The 22,863-nt window shown below is 34.8% G+C and overlaps 1 protein-coding gene across 4 annotated transcripts in view; it reads left to right on the forward strand.

The window, feature by feature from the left end:
* The window catches only part of LOC144363521 (ly6/PLAUR domain-containing protein 6-like), a 61,925-nt gene that overhangs the window by 29,645 nt on the left and 9,417 nt on the right, over positions 1-22,863 (forward strand). For 2 of the 4 annotated variants that reach the window (XM_085506167.1, XM_085506168.1), the window contains exons 2-3: positions 18,729-18,804; positions 21,661-21,812. In XM_085506167.1, the coding sequence (XP_085362293.1) occupies positions 18,759-18,804; positions 21,661-21,812 (198 nt within the window). In that variant the 5' untranslated portion in view covers positions 18,729-18,758. Of the gene's footprint in view, positions 1-7,684; positions 7,859-13,513; positions 13,630-18,728; positions 18,805-21,660; positions 21,813-22,863 lie in introns of those variants that run through there. The other 2 variants (XM_085506165.1, XM_085506166.1) reach the window with 2 other exon arrangements.

A 22,863-nucleotide genomic window follows, 5' to 3' on the forward strand; every position in this document is an offset into this window, starting at 1 on the left:
CAAACCACCCACTTGTCTTAGAATCGACATTATAAACCACATACTCGTATTAATATGGTCATTACAAACCACATACTTGTATTAGCATCGACATTATAAACCACATACTCGTATTAATATGGTCATTACAAACCCCATACTTGTCTTAGGATTGACATTATAAACCACATACTCGTATAAATATGGTCATTACAAACCCCATATTGTATTAGGATCGACATTATAAACCACATACTCGTATTAATATGGTCATTACAAACCATACACTTGTATTAGGATTGACATTATAAACCACATACTCGTATTAATATGGTCATTACAAACCCCATACTTGTCTTAGGATTGACATTATAAACCACATACTCGTATTAATATGGTCATTACAAACCCCATATTGTATTAGGATCGACATTATAAACCACATACTCCTATTCATATGGTCATTACAAACCCCATACTTGTCTTAGGATCGACATTATAAACCACATACTCGTATTAATATGGTCATTACAAACCCCATACTTGTCTTAGGATTGACATTATAAACCACTTACTCGTATTAATATGGTCATTACAAACCCCATATTGTATTAGGATCGACATTATAAACCACATACTCGTATTAATATGGTCATTACAAACACCATACTTGTCTTAGGATTGACATTATAAACCACATACTCGTATTAATATGGTCATTACAAACCCCATATTGTATTAGGATCGACATTATAAACCACATACTCGTATTAATATGGTCATTACAAACCCCATACTTGTCTTAGGATTGACATTATAAACCACATACTCGTATTAATATGGTCATTACAAACCCCAGACTTGTCTTAGGATCGACATTATAAACTACATACTCGTATTAATATGGTCATTACAAACCACACACTTGTATTAGGATCGACATTATAAACCACATACTCGTATTAATATGGTCATTACAAACCCCATACTTGTATTTGGATCGACATTATAAACCACATACTCGTATTAATATGGTCATTACAAACCACACACTTGTATTAGGATCGACATTATAAACCACATACTCGTATTAATATGGTCATTACAAACCCCATACTTGTCTTAGGATTGACATTATAAACCACATACTCGTATTAATATGGTCATTACAAACCCCATACTTGTCTTAGGATCGACATTATAAACTACATACTCGTATTAATATGGTCATTACAAACCCCATACTTGTCTTAGGATCGACATTATAAACTACATACTCGTATTCATATGGTCATTACAAACCACCCACTTGTCTTAGAATCGACATTATAAACCACATACTCGTATTAATATGGTCATTACAAACCACATACTTGTATTAGGATCGACATTATAAACCACATACTCGTATTAATATGGTCATTACAAACCCCATACTTGTCTTAGGATTGACATTATAAACCACATACTCGTATTAATATGGTCATTATAAGCCACATACTTGTATTAGGATCGACATTATAAACCACATACTCGTATTAATATGGTCATTACAAAGCCCATACTTGTATTCGAATCGACATTATAAACCACATATTCTTATCCATGTGATCATTATAAACCCCATACTTGTCTTAGGATCGACATTATAAACCACATACTCGTATTAATATGGTCATTACAAACCCCATACTTGTCTTAGAATGGACATTATAAACCACATACTCGTATTAATATGGTCATTACAAACCCCATACTTGTAATAGGATCGACATTACAAACTACATACTCGTATTCATATGGTCATTACAAATCACCCACTTGTCTTAGGATCGATATTACAAACCCCATACTTGTATTAGGATCGACATTATAAACCACATACTCGTATTCATATGGTCATTATAAACCACATATTGTATTAGGATCGACATTATAAACCACATACTCGTATTCATATGGCCATTACAAACCCCATACTTGTAATAGGATCAACATTATAAACCATATACTCGTATTCATATGGTCATTATAAACCAAACACTTGTATTAGGATCGACATTATAAACCACATACTCGTATTCATATGGTCATTATAAACCCCATACTTGTATTAGAATCGACATTATAAACTACTTACTCGTATTCATATGGTCATTACAAACCACACACTTGTATTAGGATCGACATTATAAACTACATACTCGTATTCATATGGTCATTACAAACCCCATACTTGTATTAGAATCGACATTATAAACTACATACTCGTATTCATATGGTCATTACAAACCACACACTTGTATTAGAATCGACATTATAAACTACATACTCGTATTCATATGGTCATTACAAACCACACACTTGTATTAGGATCGACATTATAAACTACATACTCGTATTCATATGGTCATTACAAACCCCATACTTGTATTAGAATCGACATTATAAACTACATACTCGTATTAATATGGTCATTACAAACCCCATACTTGTATTAGAATCGACATTATAAACTACATACTCGTATTCATATGGTCATTACAAACCCCAGACTTGTCTTAGGATCGACATTATAAACTACATACTCGTATTAATATGGTCATTACAAACCACACACTTGTATTAGGATCGACATTATAAACCACATACTCGTATTAATATGGTCATTACAAACCCCATACTTGTATTTGGATCGACATTATAAACCACATACTCGTATTAATATGGTCATTACAAACCACACACTTGTATTAGGATCGACATTATAAACCACATACTCGTATTAATATGGTCATTACAAACCCCATACTTGTCTTAGGATTGACATTATAAACCACATACTCGTATTAATATGGTCATTACAAACCCCATACTTGTCTTAGGATCGACATTATAAACTACATACTCGTATTAATATGGTCATTACAAACCCCATACTTGTCTTAGGATCGACATTATAAACTACATACTCGTATTCATATGGTCATTACAAACCACCCACTTGTCTTAGAATCGACATTATAAACCACATACTCGTATTAATATGGTCATTACAAACCACATACTTGTATTAGCATCGACATTATAAACCACATACTCGTATTAATATGGTCATTACAAACCCCATACTTGTCTTAGGATTGACATTATAAACCACATACTCGTATAAATATGGTCATTACAAACCCCATATTGTATTAGGATCGACATTATAAACCACATACTCGTATTAATATGGTCATTACAAACCATACACTTGTATTAGGATTGACATTATAAACCACTTACTCGTATTAATATGGTCATTACAAACCCCATATTGTATTAGGATCGACATTATAAACCACATACTCGTATTAATATGGTCATTACAAACACCATACTTGTCTTAGGATTGACATTATAAACCACATACTCGTATTAATATGGTCATTACAAACCCCATATTGTATTAGGATCGACATTATAAACCACATACTCGTATTAATATGGTCATTACAAACCCCATACTTGTCTTAGGATTGACATTATAAACCACATACTCGTATTAATATGGTCATTACAAACCCCATATTGTATTAGGATCGACATTATAAACCACATACTCCTATTCATATGGTCATTACAAACCCCATACTTGTCTTAGGATCGACATTATAAACCACATACTCGTATTAATATGGTCATTACAAACCCCATACTTGTCTTAGGATTGACATTATAAACCACTTACTCGTATTAATATGGTCATTACAAACCCCATATTGTATTAGGATCGACATTATAAACCACATACTCGTATTAATATGGTCATTACAAACACCATACTTGTCTTAGGATTGACATTATAAACCACATACTCGTATTAATATGGTCATTACAAACCCCATATTGTATTAGGATCGACATTATAAACCACATACTCGTATTAATATGGTCATTACAAACCCCATACTTGTCTTAGGATTGACATTATAAACCACATACTCGTATTAACATGGTCATTACAAACCCCAGACTTGTCTTAGGATCGACATTATAAACTACATACTCGTATTAATATGGTCATTACAAACCACACACTTGTATTAGGATCGACATTATAAACCACATACTCGTATTAATATGGTCATTACAAACCCCATACTTGTATTTGGATCGACATTATAAACCACATACTCGTATTAATATGGTCATTACAAACCACACACTTGTATTAGGATCGACATTATAAACCACATACTCGTATTAATATGGTCATTACAAACCCCATACTTGTCTTAGGATTGACATTATAAACCACATACTCGTATTAATATGGTCATTACAAACCCCATACTTGTCTTAGGATCGACATTATAAACTACATACTCGTATTAATATGGTCATTACAAACCCCATACTTGTAATAGGATCGACATTATAAACTACATACTCGTATTCATATGGTCATTACAAATCACCCACTTGTCTTAGGATCGATATTACAAACCCCATACTTGTATTAGGATCGACATTATAAACCACATACTCGTATTCATATGGTCATTATAAACCACATATTGTATTAGGATCGACATTATAAACCACATACTCGTATTCATATGGCCATTACAAACCCCATACTTGTAATAGGATCAACATTATAAACCATATACTCGTATTCATATGGTCATTATAAACCAAACACTTGTATTAGGATCGACATTATAAACCACATACTCGTATTCATATGGTCATTATAAACCCCATACTTGTATTAGAATCGACATTATAAACTACTTACTCGTATTCATATGGTCATTACAAACCACACACTTGTATTAGGATCGACATTATAAACTACATACTTGTATTCATATGGTCATTACAAACCCCATACTTGTATTAGAATCGACATTATAAACTACATACTCGTATTCATATGGTCATTACAAACCACACACTTGTATTAGAATCGACATTATAAACTACATACTCGTATTCATATGGTCATTACAAACCACACACTTGTATTAGGATCGACATTATAAACTACATACTCGTATTCATATGGTCATTACAAACCCCATACTTGTATTAGAATCGACATTATAAACTACATACTCGTATTCATATGGTCATTACAAACCCCATACTTGTATTAGAATCGACATTATAAACTACATACTCGTATTCATATGGTCATTACAAACCCCATACTTGTATTAGAATCGACATTATAAACTACATACTCGTATTCATATGGTCATTACAAACCACACACTTGTATTAGAATCGACATTATAAACTACATACTCGTATTAATATGGTCATTACAAACCCCATACTTGTATTAGAATCGACATTATAAACTACATACTCGTATTCATATGGTCATTACAAACCCATACTTGTATTAGAATCGACATTATAAACTACATACTCGTATTCATATGGTCATTACAAACCACACACTTGTATTAAGATCGACATTATAAACTACATAGTCGTATTCATATGGTCATTATAAACCCCATATTGTATTAGGATCGACATTATATACAACATACTCGTATTCATATGGTCATTACAAACCCCATACTTGTATTAGAATCGACATTATAAACTACATACTCGTATTCATATGGTCATTACAAACCACACACTTGTATTAGGATCGACATTATAAACAACATACTCGTATTCATATGGTCATTACAAACCACACACTTGTATTAAAATCGACATTATAAACTACATACTCGTATTCATATGGTCATTACAAACCACACACTTGTATTTGGATCGACATTATAAACCACATACTCGTATTCATATGATAATTATAAACCCCATATTGCATTAGGATCGACATTATAAACTACATACTCGTATTCATATGGTCATTACAAACCACACACTTGTATTAGGATCGACATTATAAACCACATACTCGTATTCATATGGTAATTATAAACCCCATAATGCATTAGGATCGACATTATAAACTACATACTCGTATTCATATGGTCATTACAAACCACACACTTGTATTAGGATCGACATTATAAACCACATACTCGTATTCATATGGTAATTATAAACCCCATATTGCATTAGGATCGACATTATAAACTACATACTCGTATTCATATGATCATTACAAACCCCTTACTTGTATTAGAATCGACATTATAAACTACATACTCGTATTCATATGGTCATTATAAACCACCCACTTGTATTAGGATCGACATTATAAACCACATACTCGTATTCATATGTTCATTATAAACCACACACTTGTAATAGGATCGACATTATAAACCACATACTTGCATCCATATGGACAATGTAAACCACACATTTGCATTCACATATGCGGGCGTTGCTGAGTCGGCGCAGAACTTTCTTACCTATCGAAGTTGCTAATGTGGCCTACATAGCGACGATTGTCACTATATGGAACAGTAGACATAAACAACATCAAACTATTGTTAAGCAAGTGGAGAAGAGACGATAGTACTCGATATATGTTGTATTTGCGGTATATTCGTCAACAAAGTTGTTACGTCAAGTATATGTAATGCTGCTAACAAATCTACAATTAGCGTTAAATTAAACTCTGCTGACATTTAGTGTGTATAAGCAATGTAATATGGAGAACGTTTGAATATAATTACATTTTTGTTTTGACAAAGTAAACGTGAAAGTTGAAAACGCCGTTGAAGTTGTAGTATTCGATTATTTCTTAGCTTACGCCGCCGATTCGCCACTTGTAATCTTTCCAAATGTAAATAGGGGTTGACTTTATTCTGATATGGTTATTGGTAAAACGCTTTAAGAAACATTTCTGATTCCGACCAGCTTCGATTAATTCGAAACAATAAAGTCTGCAATTTTGTTATGCATCTCTGCTCTTACTACTTGCTTCGGGGATGTGATAAAAAAACGCTCGTAGCTCCCTCGTTTCCTCTTGAACACATGTAGTAATTAAATATTATGGAATTTTAATCCTAAGTTTTCTCACAGAGTTGTATTTATTAGCTTTCAATCTCGTTAGTTATGTCTAACTGATAAAGCTTATCGTGGCAAACGGTCGTGAATAACAGGTTATCAATTTTGTCCGTGTGCCTGTAAGTTCGAAACAAGTGAAACCGGTGCTGGGGGGGGGGGCTAACACAGTTAATACATATCTATTAATCTATGTGGTCCCTGCACTTGAATTTAGGTTTTTTAGGGAATGAAATTTAGACGCCGAGAGCGAGAGCACCTCGCGACGTGTTTTTGCTTTCAATCTCTCCCATTATCGCGTCAACTATTGTTAATAACAAGGTTACATAGGTCAAAGCAACAGTGGATGCGATAACGGAGAAAACGGAATAGTAGTATGAGGGACAAAGTCACGTGCAGCTCTCGCTCTCCACGAGATCTTGACGGTCATTCGCGTATACGGGATCTCAAAACATTTGAAATATGAGATTGGATAACTTTTTATTTGAACCATATGTGTACTGCAAGATAATGTAAGAGTTTATAATGCATGCAAATAACACAGATTAATGGCACTGTGACGTTTATCCGCGCAAATTATTTTGGCTATAAACTTATTCTATTTTTTATTACTTTTGTTATTAATGCCTTTTCATTTTATTATTTTATTTTGATTTTGATTTTGTGATTTTTTTTTAATTCCGCCCTACATACATCTGACTTGATGCCTATGTAACGAGATTTCAACGAGACCCACTATCGACGATTTTAGTCAACGAATCACAGACCTCCTTCTATAGCGCACATGATGACGTCACCTGGCATAGTCAGGTGGCAAACACACTCAAATAAAATGGCGGATTATACCGACGTTAGCGACCGAGAAAAACACGGCTTTTCGGTAAGTTTATCATTGTCAAATGCAACGAAAGTCTTTTTTTTTGTGTTTATGTTGTAGCTCGAATGGTTCAAGTTTAGATCGTTATTTTGCGTAGTTATTCTGGGAGTAACGATTTTGTTCCCACCGGTTCGACCGAACACCGGTGTCTTTTTCCAGTCGCTTGCCCTGGAGACGGGTGATGTTTTGTTGGCGATCGGGCCAAAATCGTCTACAGTATTGAAGCCGTAGCTGTAAATATTCATCAAAATGTGTCAACATTTTGTACATTATACAATAACACTTTATTAAAGTAATTGAGCTGATTTGGACTGGAATAAATTATTTTTTATTTGGAACACATCGCAATTGATCAGGAAATATTTGTTTGCTTCAATTTTCTACGTCGATGCCGTGGGCCGGTGACCGTTATACAATTTAAAATCAGTTTGCATTGTTTACTATAGCTGTTTACGATGTTCTAATCATTACGATTTACTTATTTTTTGCTTCCATTCTATATAATTATGCTCAGTGTTTGGTGTAAAATTGAAGCGATGACTGAATAAACGAACCTTGGCTGGCGAAAATGTATCAGGAAGTGTACACATTTGTTGGAAGTGAAAAAATATTCAATGTAATGACAAAAATTGTAAAATGTTGTGGAATTTCTTTTGTAAATAAAAATATACTAGCAATTTTCTATTAATGGTTTATTCAAGTGGGCAAAATATAATGTACAGAAAGATTGCCCGTAGAGTATCGCTACACTGAAAAGTAAACAACCGACAGCCTGTATAAAAGGGGGGCTGTGATTGGCTGTTACTTACGCGAGATTTGAACGGGACTTACATAGGCGTCGGATCAGATGTATGTAGGGCGGAAATCAAAAAAATATCAAAATCAAAGTAAAATAATAAAATAAAAATGCATTAATAACAAAGGTAATAAAAAAATAGAATAAGTAAGTTTATAGCCAAAATAGTTAAAGCCTGTACACTACATCAGATTTTAATCAGATTGAGTCGGGACTGTATTTGTAAACAAATAAATACGTGAGGTATAAGATAGATTACGTTAGCGAGGCAATATGGCTTTAAAAAACAGCTTTCTTAAATTTAAACTTTGTGTTCAATAATGTATATGTCAATGTGTAGGCATTATGATTTATTCAAAGCGGGGGTCGTCACCTGCGCATGCGTCAGATGGTCAAAGCGTGTCATTGTTTACAAACAAGTGAATACCCTCCTGCTTTAAAATCGTCTGATAGTTACATATAGATTGCCTAACAAATTAATTGGCCACAAATCGAGTTCGAGCGAAATTATCTAATTTTTTCGAGAAGAAAAAAATATCTCATCGATTAATGGCGTGTGATAAAAACATACTCAGATCCTTGTGAGACAAGTTTATGGGAAAGCGCAGACGCGATCGTAAACAAGAAAATATAGGCACATGTGTGCCGGTTTTTTGCCGCCAGTGTATTTATATGTTTATTATCAATACTAATTAGATTAATGGGAAGATCGTGACAGGCAGTGATCACGTTTGATGTAGCTTTAACAACTACTAGCTAATATTATTGTATCTAACTTTCAAATGCCGTCCCGGTTGCGTATACAATGCACAGTAATGTTACACAAGAAGGCTGTCGCCAATGTTACGCACCGCGGAGGCTCAAAACACGTATGCAACTTGATACAGCAGGTCGTTGTTTTGCCTTCCGTGCTCACTAAGTATATTAATACTCCGATCCACTCAATTTCCGCCAGTCTGGCATGTCTGCTTATAAAGCTTTCTTTTCTACAACGTGATACTGGGACGCTGCAGCAATGTTCTAAATCTCAATATACTCCAGGGATACGTCGTCGATTCAATTGCTCGCAATTTGTAAGCATGAGTTGAATTGATGAAATGTACACGCCACTGCATAATTGACATTGACAATCTATATGTAAGACTTAACTACTGTCTGTAAGTGCAATAGATTACTGTGCTGACGTAATTTATTGATCCACACACCACGTGTTTTTTTCAATGAGAATTGCAACTATGAGCATGCGTAGTATGATATTTATACGTCGATAAAAGTATTAAAACCATATACGATCGAAAAAACAAGTCTGTTTTCAGTGCAGACAGGGCTGTATGGATATATTATGTAGATTGTGTAGATTATATTTTCATAACAAAACGCTCATTCATTCGTAATATATTTTTTTAAAACGACATTACGTCTTTGCATAAGCTATTTTAACTTTAGAAACGTTCTTATCCACTGTTCACGTCGAGTATTGGCGCTACTTTGAAATCATGATATTATAAGCACATTTGCTCGAAAAAATTGTTAATATTGTAAACATTCAATGATTTCTAAACTTCGAGACATTATTTCTGTTTTGTTTTTCGTCCACATTATCGTTGATCATTGGCAAATTTAGAAGAGATGATTTTTTTTTTAAATAGTACCGTTTTAAAAACACTGTTATTTCGCCTTCTACGAACGCTGTGAACTATGGGAACCTATGATCGCTGTATACGCGATAATCGTGCAATTAAAGTATTGTATATTTAGATGAATTTTGCTTCGTTGTAATTCCACTAAAGCAAGATTTGTTTATTTTGACAGAAAGCCTAGTTTGTGTTGCGTTGCGTGATCCAATTATTCAAAAATATCACGTAGATGAAATGTATTACAGTATTGTGCGTATATTTGTATGTATGCGTATGTTTTGTGCTTACGTAACTTTTACTATAATGCCGAATTAGAGCAATCTAGATTAGACGCCAATGTTGTCTCTCCAGACCTTTTTTAAGTACCAATTAGTTTAAGCTGTATATTAAATGTATTTCCCACGCAAAATATTCATGTTCGAGACATCTTGCAATCAAATTGGCATTATGCTAATAGGCTTCAATTTCAGTAAATACGCACAGACAGTGTTAACGTTCTTCATTATATTAGTTTTATTATTTGCCGTGGCATTGGGAATTAGTCTATCGGATTGTATCTCCAGGGTAACTAACGTATGCCTCTGATTCCATGGTAACTCAATTAGTGTATAACGCTATGTACACGTTTGGAATACACATGCTAACTATGAATGAGACGAGAACTGAAAACTTTTATACTATAATTTTGGACTTATATGTGCAAAGCGCACAATTGGTGTTCTTGCAGTTACTCAATATGTGAGTATGTATGTATGTCTGTTTCACGGATTTCCCAAGAACCACTGGTCAGATTTTGATGAAATTTGGTACATAGACGCTTTTTGGTAAATATTCTTGCATATTAATTACCTAATTTGCATAATAATTAGTTAATTTTCCGGCTTTTCCACCAATCACATTAATCAAATTTCACCGAAAATTGGTGTATAGGTGCTGTGTGATATTGCGCATACCTGATTAGTTTTACAGAAAAATTTCCGCATATTTATTACCTAAATTGCTTTTCCATCGATGCCTCAAGTACTTATTTCAATGACTCTTGGTACTAAAATAATGCTCTAAGACAATGCAACAACCAGATTAATTTGAATAGGATAATAATTCCCTGACTTGCATAATAATTTAATTTTCGGGTTTTTCCACCTATTTTTTTTTAGAACTACTCACCACTTGGCACATAGGTGCCCGGGGACAATGCACACGCGTAATTAGATTCTGGTTGTAACCGTGCATATTAATAACCTAATTTGTGTAATTATTAAACAATTTTCCACCGATATCCCAAAAACCAATAAGTGCTTGCCAATATTGCTAAAGACTAGATTCATTTTGAATTGAAATTCGAGTATACTAATTAACTATTACGCATAACATACATAATAATCACATTTCAATGAAATTTGGTAAAAAGATGCTCTGGGATAATTAATCCACAGACGTGATCAGTTTAATGTTGAAAACCATGCATATTGATTATTCAATTTTTATGATCCATTTACTGATATCTCACAAAATCAGATTTAAATTGAACTTGTGGTAGAGAGGCTCTGGAATAAAGACTACAAACTACAGATGTACAATCAGATTTATCTTTGAGTAATATAAACCTCAATATTGTGTTGTTTGTTGTTTTCCTGTCATGCATCTCATATAGCAAACCCATATTAGTCGCCAAGATTTTTGTTTGAAAGGCTAATCTTTTATAATTAATATTCTCACCACATGGAAGTTCTTTCTAGGCTTTTTTTTTTTTAATTTTGTGAAACCCACTACAGGTTAATTAAATAACCAATTTACAAGCATTGACGGATTTAATATGGGAATAAACGATTGTTTGTGATTTGTGAAAGTTTAATTTGATTTGCCTCATTACGCATCCATCAGTTTTATTTTTCACGCCATTTAGAGTGAATGATTCAAAAAAAAATATTTATTATAAATCGGCGATGCATGACTAACAGTAAAAACGTATATTTATCATCATTTTCACTCAGTCGGCTAACTATGTCATATGACGCCGCTTGATAACATTTTCAATTGTAACCACTGCGTCTGCAATTACTTATCATAACCGTAGTGATTGTGTAATATTTCTTTTGCCCAGATTTGTTCGTACGAAATCACGCTCGCTCGGTGAGAACGGATTATTTTGCTTGCCCTAAAGTTACACGCACCAAAATAGGGCCAAACTGACATGGGATGTTTCTATCAGTTGATTAATAGTTACTGTCAGTTGAGTACATTTCATACTAATTATCGGGAGCCAAGCATAAAGCAGTTCCTTTCTGACCGGAAGAAAGGTGTCGCTCATGCGTATCGCATTTGTCACCTTTCGTTAATCACCTACATGCCAACCAACCAACGATGCTTGTTGCATGGCAACCATATTTGTTGGCGGTAATATAATCGACAATTAAATAAACACAACTAATTCAGTGGCGAAATGGTCGATGTCACGATATTGACGTAATTATTACAATATTTTCGATATCAATGACACTCTCAGAAATACTGTTAATGCCACGATAATGTCGATGTCAGTGTCACGATATAGTCAATGGCACAGTAAAGTTTTTCAATTGTTCGCCTATATTGCATTATTGCTTTGACACTAAACTTGACCTGAACCTGGAAAGACATATAAGTACACATTGAGTATTATTAAAGTAAGAGTAATCGACAATTTCTAGGTACGTATGTATGTGAAAAGATGTCAACGTTCGCCCCTCCATTTCATCTCTAATGGTCAACCCTTCATCTGCGAAGTGGACACAAATTGACACGGATTCTCTATCTGATGCCGTGCGCAAAATTTGCTTTGCAATCAGTTTACTGTATTCAACCATATAAATATCTATTTTAGGGTTGTCCCAATTATGGAAACGGGTCCATTTAAAGGCTGCCGCTGAAGATCGCTATTAGTTGTGATATCAGAGACAGTCTTGTCGAGGTCGATACGAGTCCCACGCGACGTATTCAACGCGTGTAACATATTCGAACGCGCTCTATACTTTGCTTGTGGCGCGTTAACGACTGACCATTTGTGTTCCAGCATCGCAAAGTAATAATGTCGACGACAATAAAAGAACATTAATCAGATGGACTGCATAACAACAAACACAACTATGTGTTTCCTCGTAAATATGACAAATTAGTAAGACACAAAACGCGTATACAATTTCAGCGAACTTTGACCTAACCGTATGAACTACACATGACAGTTCAATTCAGTGCACGGTTTTACCAGCAGCGGTTGTCGTCTCGTTGTTCGCGGATTGTTCACATAGCGCAGGTTGATCGACTTAGAAGATCGGTAATCACTGTAGTAAATAGCTCTCATGGTAAGGTAAGAATTTGTTTAGTTGTATATGGGCCATGCTTAAAATATGTCTTTTTTTTCGGATGGTGACACTTTTATTTAAAATCTGAATAGTTTTAACGGACTTCCCGTAGAAAGACTAAGAGAACGGGTCTTGGTTTCTAGGTTTCATTTCCTGTGACGTGTTACATGTGTAGACAGGAGAGTTATGAGCCGTCGGCATCATAGTCCATATAGTCGTGCTGTATTCCGGTATGTTATTTCGCTTTCATTGAACCATGCTGCTCCAGTCAGCAGCGTGTGTTGGCAAGCGTCAAACCTGAGCGCCGACCAGCGGATATATATTGTCAGCATATTTGATCAGTGCATGTACATGCGTGCACATGTGCCGGTTCCAAGCCAGATCGTTGCTAGCATCGATTCACACTGTATTTTTGTGTGCTGTACTGATCTCACACCACAGTCACAGACCCCGTAAATGATAACGATATTAATGTGGCAACTTAAAACTACTCATCTCAAGTTTACAAGTAGAGCTATGTGTCGGTTAGCGGAGACGGTGAACGACCAAACAATTATTACTGCAGCAATCCATTAAAGTAGAATCCCATTCATGTCTTATTGAAATATGACAACATTTGTGCATATTTCATTTTTTTTCAGTAATATCCAACAGCATGTTTACTTGTTCATGTCATTCTGTTTTATTCTATTTCACACAATTCAGTGCATTTTAAAGCTGCCATATGGACGAAAACATGTGTTTTTTAATAGTGCTTTGTGAAACTCCATACTGTAGACCTAATTGGATTATGATTCATCATTAACTAAAAGTGGTGTGTTTGCTGGACAGACAACAGTATTCATTGGCTGAAAAATTTGAAACATTGATGCGCATGCGCATTCATTGTTATTGTACGTACCATACAAATTGTTCACCCGTCGTGACGTGTTTTAAAGAATGCTATTGTTTCATCGAACGAATACTTGTATATGTTCTACAAGAAAAACGTTTTCATGTGAGGATAAATCACATTACAATGTATTCATATACATAAAGTATTAACAAAAATATCACATGTTCTCGCCCATATTGCATCTTTGAAAGCCGATTCCACAATGTAAAAACATTTCGTCATTACAACGTCACAACAAAATCGTGAATCGTTTAATACTTTTAGACATCAGCAAGTCCCCGAGAAAAAATGAGATATTGATGTATGTTTTTGTCATAGAAAACAATTATGGTAAAATGTCCTAAACAGACAAAACATGTTTTTGTTACTACATTTTGTAAGTGGTTTGTTTTTTTCTTTCCTGCTTTCAAAATGTGGTGTAAAACCTATAGCATTTACCGAACAAACGTAGGATGTACTTAATATACGTGATGCAGAATAATCAGAACGCCAAAATTGGGTTGACGGTGCAATATATAACCATTAAAGTCGTCTAATGATATTGGTGAGAAATACATGGAATATTCGGATTGTACATGCGTCGTTTTAGTATTCGGTGATCGAAGTAGTACAAGCTTCCGTGCATGATGCCAAGAGAGATAACATGATATAGTCTTGAGGGATTCGTGTATCAATTCATACGCGGTGTACATAATATCGTCTCGAGTGATTCGTGGTTAAGTTCACCTGCAGTGTAAGCGCTAATGACGTCATTCACGACATGTACTACACTACTTCAGTTACTTTCCCTTCAAGTTGTTGTTGACGCTTTGAACTTTGGTATTCATCTAACCCTGTTGGTTTAACAGGAAGGCCCCATATCGACTGAAACAATTATTTAAAGTTTTTTGTATCATGGTCACCTTTTATCCACCGTTTAGCTAATTAAAACTTACGAGCTAAAATCAGGCGAATTGATACATTTTTGTTTGTAACAGGAAATGACGTACGGCGAAAATAGTTCTCAGGTCTCTTCTGGAAGACAGAGTACATTTACAGCTGAAACCCCGGTTTATTGTCGTTATACTATTTTATTATCAACGCAAGAATGTGAAAGTCTCAATAACAAAAATTTACGCGATTGTCGTAAATTGCGTAACTTGCAGATCATTCACAGCTGGCATAATCTTAATAAATTTAAAGACACTTGACCCCAGATCATTAAATGAAAAGAATTTTAAATTCGGCCGTGAATGAACCAATCATTTGCCTTCAATTTGAACAATTATTTTTAATTGTATATGTCGTGAATAATATTGATTCTGAATGCAATCTCATATAATTTCACGTTTTTATGTGTATGTGTTTTTTTGGGTGGGATACTTACAGTATTATTTTAAGTTCGCATTGGCACGTGACAGTATGGCTGCCTTTATTTTGAGTCAGACGATCGGGTTGCAACCATTTACTGTTGTTTCTATACAAGACTACATTTGCTGGTTATACATTCAACACAAGGAGCGAGTAAGGCTGTTCTAAAATGAGCTGTCCCATATTTTGTCTTTCGGGCTCTGAGAGACGTACAGTGACGTAAATGTGTGAGCTGTTGTAAAGCCAGGCAAACACTAGGGTACTTTTTGGTCTGTCATGTTTTCTCGCAAAGTTGTTTTTTTCCTATCGTTCATATATACGTCATAGCCGTGGAAATCATGTTTATGTTTTGTTTTTAATATGGCCGCCTTTACAAAAAAATATTTTATGAATATGTGAATAACTTATTTCGGAGTTACCCTATATATCGTAACATTACTAAATATACAAACTATCCATTATTATTTAGTAGTGTATTTTTTTCAATAATTCTGAAAAAAAATATCAAATTCTAAATTAACATAAGAGTACATAACGCTTGATCTAATGATAACGAAAAATTAAATTCTATAATTAAAAAATGCCATTAAGTCATTGTAATTATAACTATGGAATTAGTATGATATAGTTTGATCATCGCAGTTGTGATTTTTAGAATTAAATTAATTATATACATTGATTTCAACGAATCAGGTCATATTTCGTGTGCGGTCACTGCGTGTGGGTATGGCCGCTTGTTTAATCGAACATTGCAGTTTCAATCCGGTTATTATGAATACGTAAATGAGCAACTTATAGTGTAACTGTCTATGGACAAAGACACAACGATTTCATGATGCGATTAGGGATAATAAAATCACATAATCTGCATGCATATAAAGCAATGTACTGTCTGTTGTCATGGAAACAGATTGCATTGATTCTATGTATAATCCATTACAAACTTACAAACTCTCAGCCATGTGTGTGTGAAACTAATAAATAGTTAATTCCTAAGTCTGTTAAATTCTCACGTGTGTGGATTTAGTAAAAAAAAAAACTACCAAGAGTTTGGGGTTGTCGACGTCGTTGTTTTATTATCTAACTAAATGCTGTAATCATGGTGAGTATGATGGCATATTAATATGACCATATATCGTCTCCCGTGGTCATTTCCAAATAATCATCTCCGCCTCTGGCGAAGAAGTGTTGACGCATGCGCAGTACGTTTATTTATTTATACATATTTCCTTTATTTAATAATTTTATTTAAATACGACGGATAGGAGAAGGACAGGCAACTCAATATTTTCACTTTTATATTTGATTTATATAAGTGAGCGATTGTGATGTTACACTGATTCTTGGTTTCGATTAAACGGATGTTATCGTCAACACCGTTGATGGAAGTAAACTTGATATTAAAATGGAGTAGGGTAAAGGTTAAAACAGGTACGTTAATGAATTTTCGTTGCCGCCATGTCTGAACTTCTGCGTCTACTCATTGCGAGGGTCGGGATGCATTGTGGGTAATCAATAAGGTAAATTTCCCTCGTTCAAAATCGTATTTATAATATATAGATATCAGACTTTTGTATATAAATGTCGGTTACTGGTGTATGAATATCGGTTTCTAGTATATAATATCTGTTTTCACTATATAAATATCATCAGTTTTTAGAATAAAAATACCGTTTTGTTTAGTATTTGTTTGGGACTATGAAATCTGTTCGATCAACGGTTTGTAGAAACAAAGACTTAGAGTATTTCGAGTTATGTGTATTGTGTAAGAGTTTTATACTCGACACACTCGTGACTGAATTTGCACTAATAGATTAAATGGACAGTTGGTTCAATCATTTTCACTCGAATAATTTAGAAATAATTTTGAAATACTGATGATCAGTATTTCTCTACCAACCTCTTACATTTTTGTTGTGAAACCTAATATTTCTATATTAAAAAAACAAAATTATTTATATATACTGAAATCAACAATCGCATGACAGAACTTTACTTCTGTCTTAATTGAATTCCGATGTTAACGAGAAGAACGATTCAAACACAGATAACGTTCGCTGTGAAATAAATCCCCTATGTTTTAAATTCGCATCATGTTGATAAAGCGGGCGCCGATGGCTCCCAAGAGTCATGTCATCGCGGTCTTGAGATTCTCGGAATACTTGTTAGCAACGTTAACGTGTCACTGTCTCCGTGAATTATACTCATGTGCAGGTCGAAAGATATGACAAACATATTGAGATTCGATACGATGTTCATTTGGGCAATCGGTTAGGCTGTTCTAGCAGCAAACGTTACCCGTGCATGGTGCGATTTATTTTTTCTAGATATTCAACATTACGAAATGAATCACTCGTATGCATGTGTCGTTCAATACACCTTTCCTAGTTCGTTAGATATAGAACAAATCTGGCGGTAAAAACGAGGATTTAAATTCCCGGGTTTATTGCTTTCGGTACTAATTACAGGCATCTTGCTGTTTGTGGTGGTGTCGCTCATGATGCGTAACTGTCGCGATCGAGGTTGAATACGTGAAACAAGTGTATTATTGCTTGCTACTGGTATATTCACCTTACGCGAACCAGTTGTTCGACCCTGCATTCCACTATTCCTATGCCATGTTGCATTCAACCTCCGGAATTTACTGAATCGTAAGCACTCCGGAAAACCCTATACCGTGACGTCATTTGAGAAACACACCCTGTATTCAATCGACGAACATTTTTTTTCGAAACGTGTACCGGTAATTGATTGAGAAACTCGATGGGAACAGTCTTTTTTTTTTAATCTCGGTTTCTCTTTATTTATTCAATTCGACTAAATGTGCGGTTTTATTTTTTTTCTCGTGTTTAAGGCTCACTGCGGGATTGGAAATCTATCGGAGATGACTATTATCATGTTAATGCTAGTGGTGTTATCGGCGTTGTTGGGTAAGTATATTGTGTAATGTGTGATGAATATTGTCACTTTACCTTTGTGCGCTATATTTTGCAAACTTTTATTTATTTTTCTATAATTTATTTATGATTTTAATCAAAGGGACTTAATTTGTCCTTACCTACAGGTCCTTATCAAACTATTTGAAAACAAAACAAATAACTGACAATAAAATTTGACAATTGGAAGATATTTCAAACTGACAGTATGAATTTAAGCAGCGTCAAGGGTAAATAGTTCAATTTCAAATTTGGAGGCTTCATCTGCTCTTGCAATACTGACACGAAAGGATTTCTCAGCGAATTGTGTGAATTAAGCCTTCCTTCTTATGTCTAGAGTAATTAAACTCAACTATGAACGTGTCGTCTATATCCAGACGTTGGCACCATCCCAACAAAACAGTGTATCCAAGAATAGACCCGATAGAAGATGGTTCCGGCCATCAAATGTAAATGCTATTAGAAATTGTGATTTGTAAAACCAAGTAGTGACGTCATTCAACAGTTGTAAATTGCTTTCGATGATTCTTCACATTCAGTACAATTATTCAATCTGCTGTTACGTCATCAATATATACGAAATACCTAAATCCTAATACAAAAACAGCAAGTTCACGATTCGAGGCATCGCATCAGAAATTCACATAGTTAATAAGATGCATACAATCTTGAAAATAAAATGTGCATTATCCGATCATTTTACTCGGACAACTGCAAACTTGACGCACGCACGATCCTAAAGCCGGGGAAACGCACTAACACACTCGGCTTAACCATCGCATGCATACTCAATTCACGGCCTACGGTCGCAATGTTCGGGTACTATAATCACGTTACTACGTACAGTCTTACAATAGCTACTTCATGATAGACAGGTCTCGCTGGGAGTACACTTCAGTTGTAACTGGAATCGTCAATCGATTTCGTGACATGTATAAATAAACGCAAGAAGCCAATTTCAGATGTTCCAAACTTCGATGTTAAATTCCCTTCACACCAAAATCTAATTGAGGTATTTATTGAGTTGTCGTAATGCAATAGTTAGAAAGTGTTTCTCCTGCATTAAATATGCCGACATCATTTCTGTATCAGTATATCGATCAACTGCATTGACGATTTCCGCGGGCGATTTTTGATATTGTTGAGCTAAATTCGGCATGAAAGAAGGAGATTGACTTTGCCAGATGTGTGCAGGGAACTGTGTGAAGCCCTACAGGTGTTGTCATCGATTATGCGCACCAAGACGAATTCGTTGTGGTTGATATATTGGAATGGAAATGTACCACAACCGAAAGTACAGTGACATTTGGCTAATGAGAAGCAACGTTTAAACACAGTCTATATGCAATTTTAGTTTCGCGTAATGTTTTTCTCCGTCCGAGTACGTCAACGAATCCGCCATATTGTCTCTAATTACTTTGAACAATAACTAAAACAACGCATTTATTTGTATATGCAGTGTTGGGGAAAGATGCAAAGGGACCAAAAATATGACCTCAACAAGGAAAGTATTTAAAGGGGGAAAATATGAGAGAGCGGAAATACAAAGTTCGTTGATAGACATTTTTTGTTAAAAAGTAGACAGATTATATGGGAATAGGAAGGATTTTATAGGTCGATTATAGGAAATGTGAACATAGTGAGTGATTTTAATAGAGAGATTCGGAAATGGGGCGCATTTAGAGCGGAACCAGTGGGGTTTTTTTTCATGGTATCATTGGCATTAGGTTCTTGAACTCCGTAGTGGAAACGATAGTAAATAGGCAGTGCGACAGAACACCGCGGCCAATGAGAAATAGATTGCATATTTTTGTGTGATGTTCTGGTTATTTACGAGACCGATTGATATGGGTTTATTGAATAGCCGTAAAACAAACTCTTACCCGACGTATTTTTCGTGCTAAATGTTTCGAGTATTCACGCCCCCTATGATTACCTACGGTATATGTTTTAATTGTGTGACTAACGCTGGTTTCAAATCGACTTTATTGTTCTTCAAATCTGATTCATACGACCACTGATTGACAACTGTAAATATTATGCATTGCTAAGTGGTTTTATCATTTTCAACCTACGATCTCAGGATTCGGTAAATCGGTGATAGTTTGTGGTATTCTCAAGCAATTTACAAGCTATTATTAATAGATCAAGCGTGGTGAAATGGCCTTATAATCAAATGACCACCAAGACCTCGTTTAGAGCGAAAATTGAAGCCACTGAACCTATTTTTGTCTTCCCCTGTAGTGTTTATTTGTTTGGTCTTTCCTGTTCTTACGTCACGAACTCTTTGAAGTGAATGCGAAGCGATTTGACATGTTTTGGGAGTGAGCCGTAAAATATGGGAACTCGAATAGAAGTTACAAATGTCGTTGACCCACACTTTTTATTTGTATATTATGTTGTTCTCTAAAAATCACATCATTATCTCGCGTTCCAAACAAAATTACAAATTGCTTGTTTATTTTTTTGTTTTTTTGAAAAAGGGTAAATTTGCTATTTTTCCTCCCGGTTTATTAACTGCGTATTAACATACGGTTTTCTCAAAAAAAAAAGTTGGTTACGGCCATTTTTTTATTATTGCTATTAGATTATATAACAACAATCTCACAATGTGACAACAATGAGGAAATTCTCAATGTTTTAATCAAGTCCAATGTCCCAAATAACAAGATTGGACGAGATTACGGAAGTAAATTGAATATTATCTGAGGGGTAAAAACAAATATGGTGGCGCTAACGCTTCAATGAGATTCCAGCGCCCATTTGCGTCTTAGTTTCATGGACGTGCGGGATGCATTGTGCTATTTGAGAATATTTAGACGTTTTTTTTGTTTTTTGTTTTTTTTTCAGCACCAATTGTGGACTCCATCAACCTCACGTGTTTCATTTGCATAGATAATATTGATAATGGTGATTGTCAGTTGCAGTTCAAGGACGATCCGAAAAACAAACGGACATGTGACAGCGTATTAATAATTTCTTTTCCGAATCCAAAATGTTACGTAAGTTTCAATGTTGTAATACTACTAGTATTTCATTAACATGCGCCCCATACGACGTATTCCAGATAGACACGTGGATTGATACGCATAAATTATAGAGAAATGTTTGTTAGATCACTTGATTTGGGTTTTGTGCATTTATTCTTTGTGTAGATTTTACTTAGTTTAAAATCTTTCCAGTGGAATAAATATGGTCGGAAAAATGTGTTATGGAAAAATTTAATTTATCAATTTTTTGCTGTTGTGGGTTTAAAAAACAATGCACAAAACCTAAAATAGATACTCAAATGTTTGGGGTGCATCAAGCGACATAAACTTGATGAACGTCCAAACTGCGATTTATTTTAAAACGGGAGAGTCGTCATCTGCGCACGCGACGATAACAACAGCTAAAAACGCAAAGGCTCATGGGTAGACGCTTGTTTGTAAACAATGACACGCTATGGCCATCTGGCGCATGCGCAGGTGACGACTCTCCCGCTTTAAATTGCGTCTTTTGACACACCCATAGTCCGATACGGTCAACACATTTGTTACCTGTTGGATGTTTCCGCAAAGTCATCGAACAGAAACTTTATTAATCACTGTCTCCCCCTTCACACGAGAACGTTTTGGCATTATAATCGTTCATCGTTTAAACTACAAATAGTAGTCAATTTACGCATATAATAACATATACGCGTCAGCATAGTATACAAAAACATTTATAGCTTACTCATAAATAAAAATACTAAGAAAATTATTTATTTTGCAATAAATTGTACTCCGGGGAAATATAAGAATATTAACTTTAAAAAATGTTGGGGATCACCAGTCTTATTTTCGAGAGAATGGTGGTTGTATTTTCAAATTGATGGATTGTGGCCATTTTGGCACCATTATAACGCTTTTACCATAGGTTCCTATGGCAGAGATATTATGCAATATCTCAAATTTTAGCTTAACTGTAACACACAATATAATGCCGCTATTTCATTGTACTATGGGACATTGGCTTCATGATTTTACATAATTAACCAATAAAAATTGTCGTGCGATTTATGACCAATTT

The sequence above is a fragment of the Saccoglossus kowalevskii genome, chromosome 12, assembly GCF_978046115.1.
Source record: "Saccoglossus kowalevskii chromosome 12, keSacKowa6.1, whole genome shotgun sequence".
Classification (NCBI taxonomy): Eukaryota; Metazoa; Hemichordata; class Enteropneusta; family Harrimaniidae; genus Saccoglossus; species Saccoglossus kowalevskii.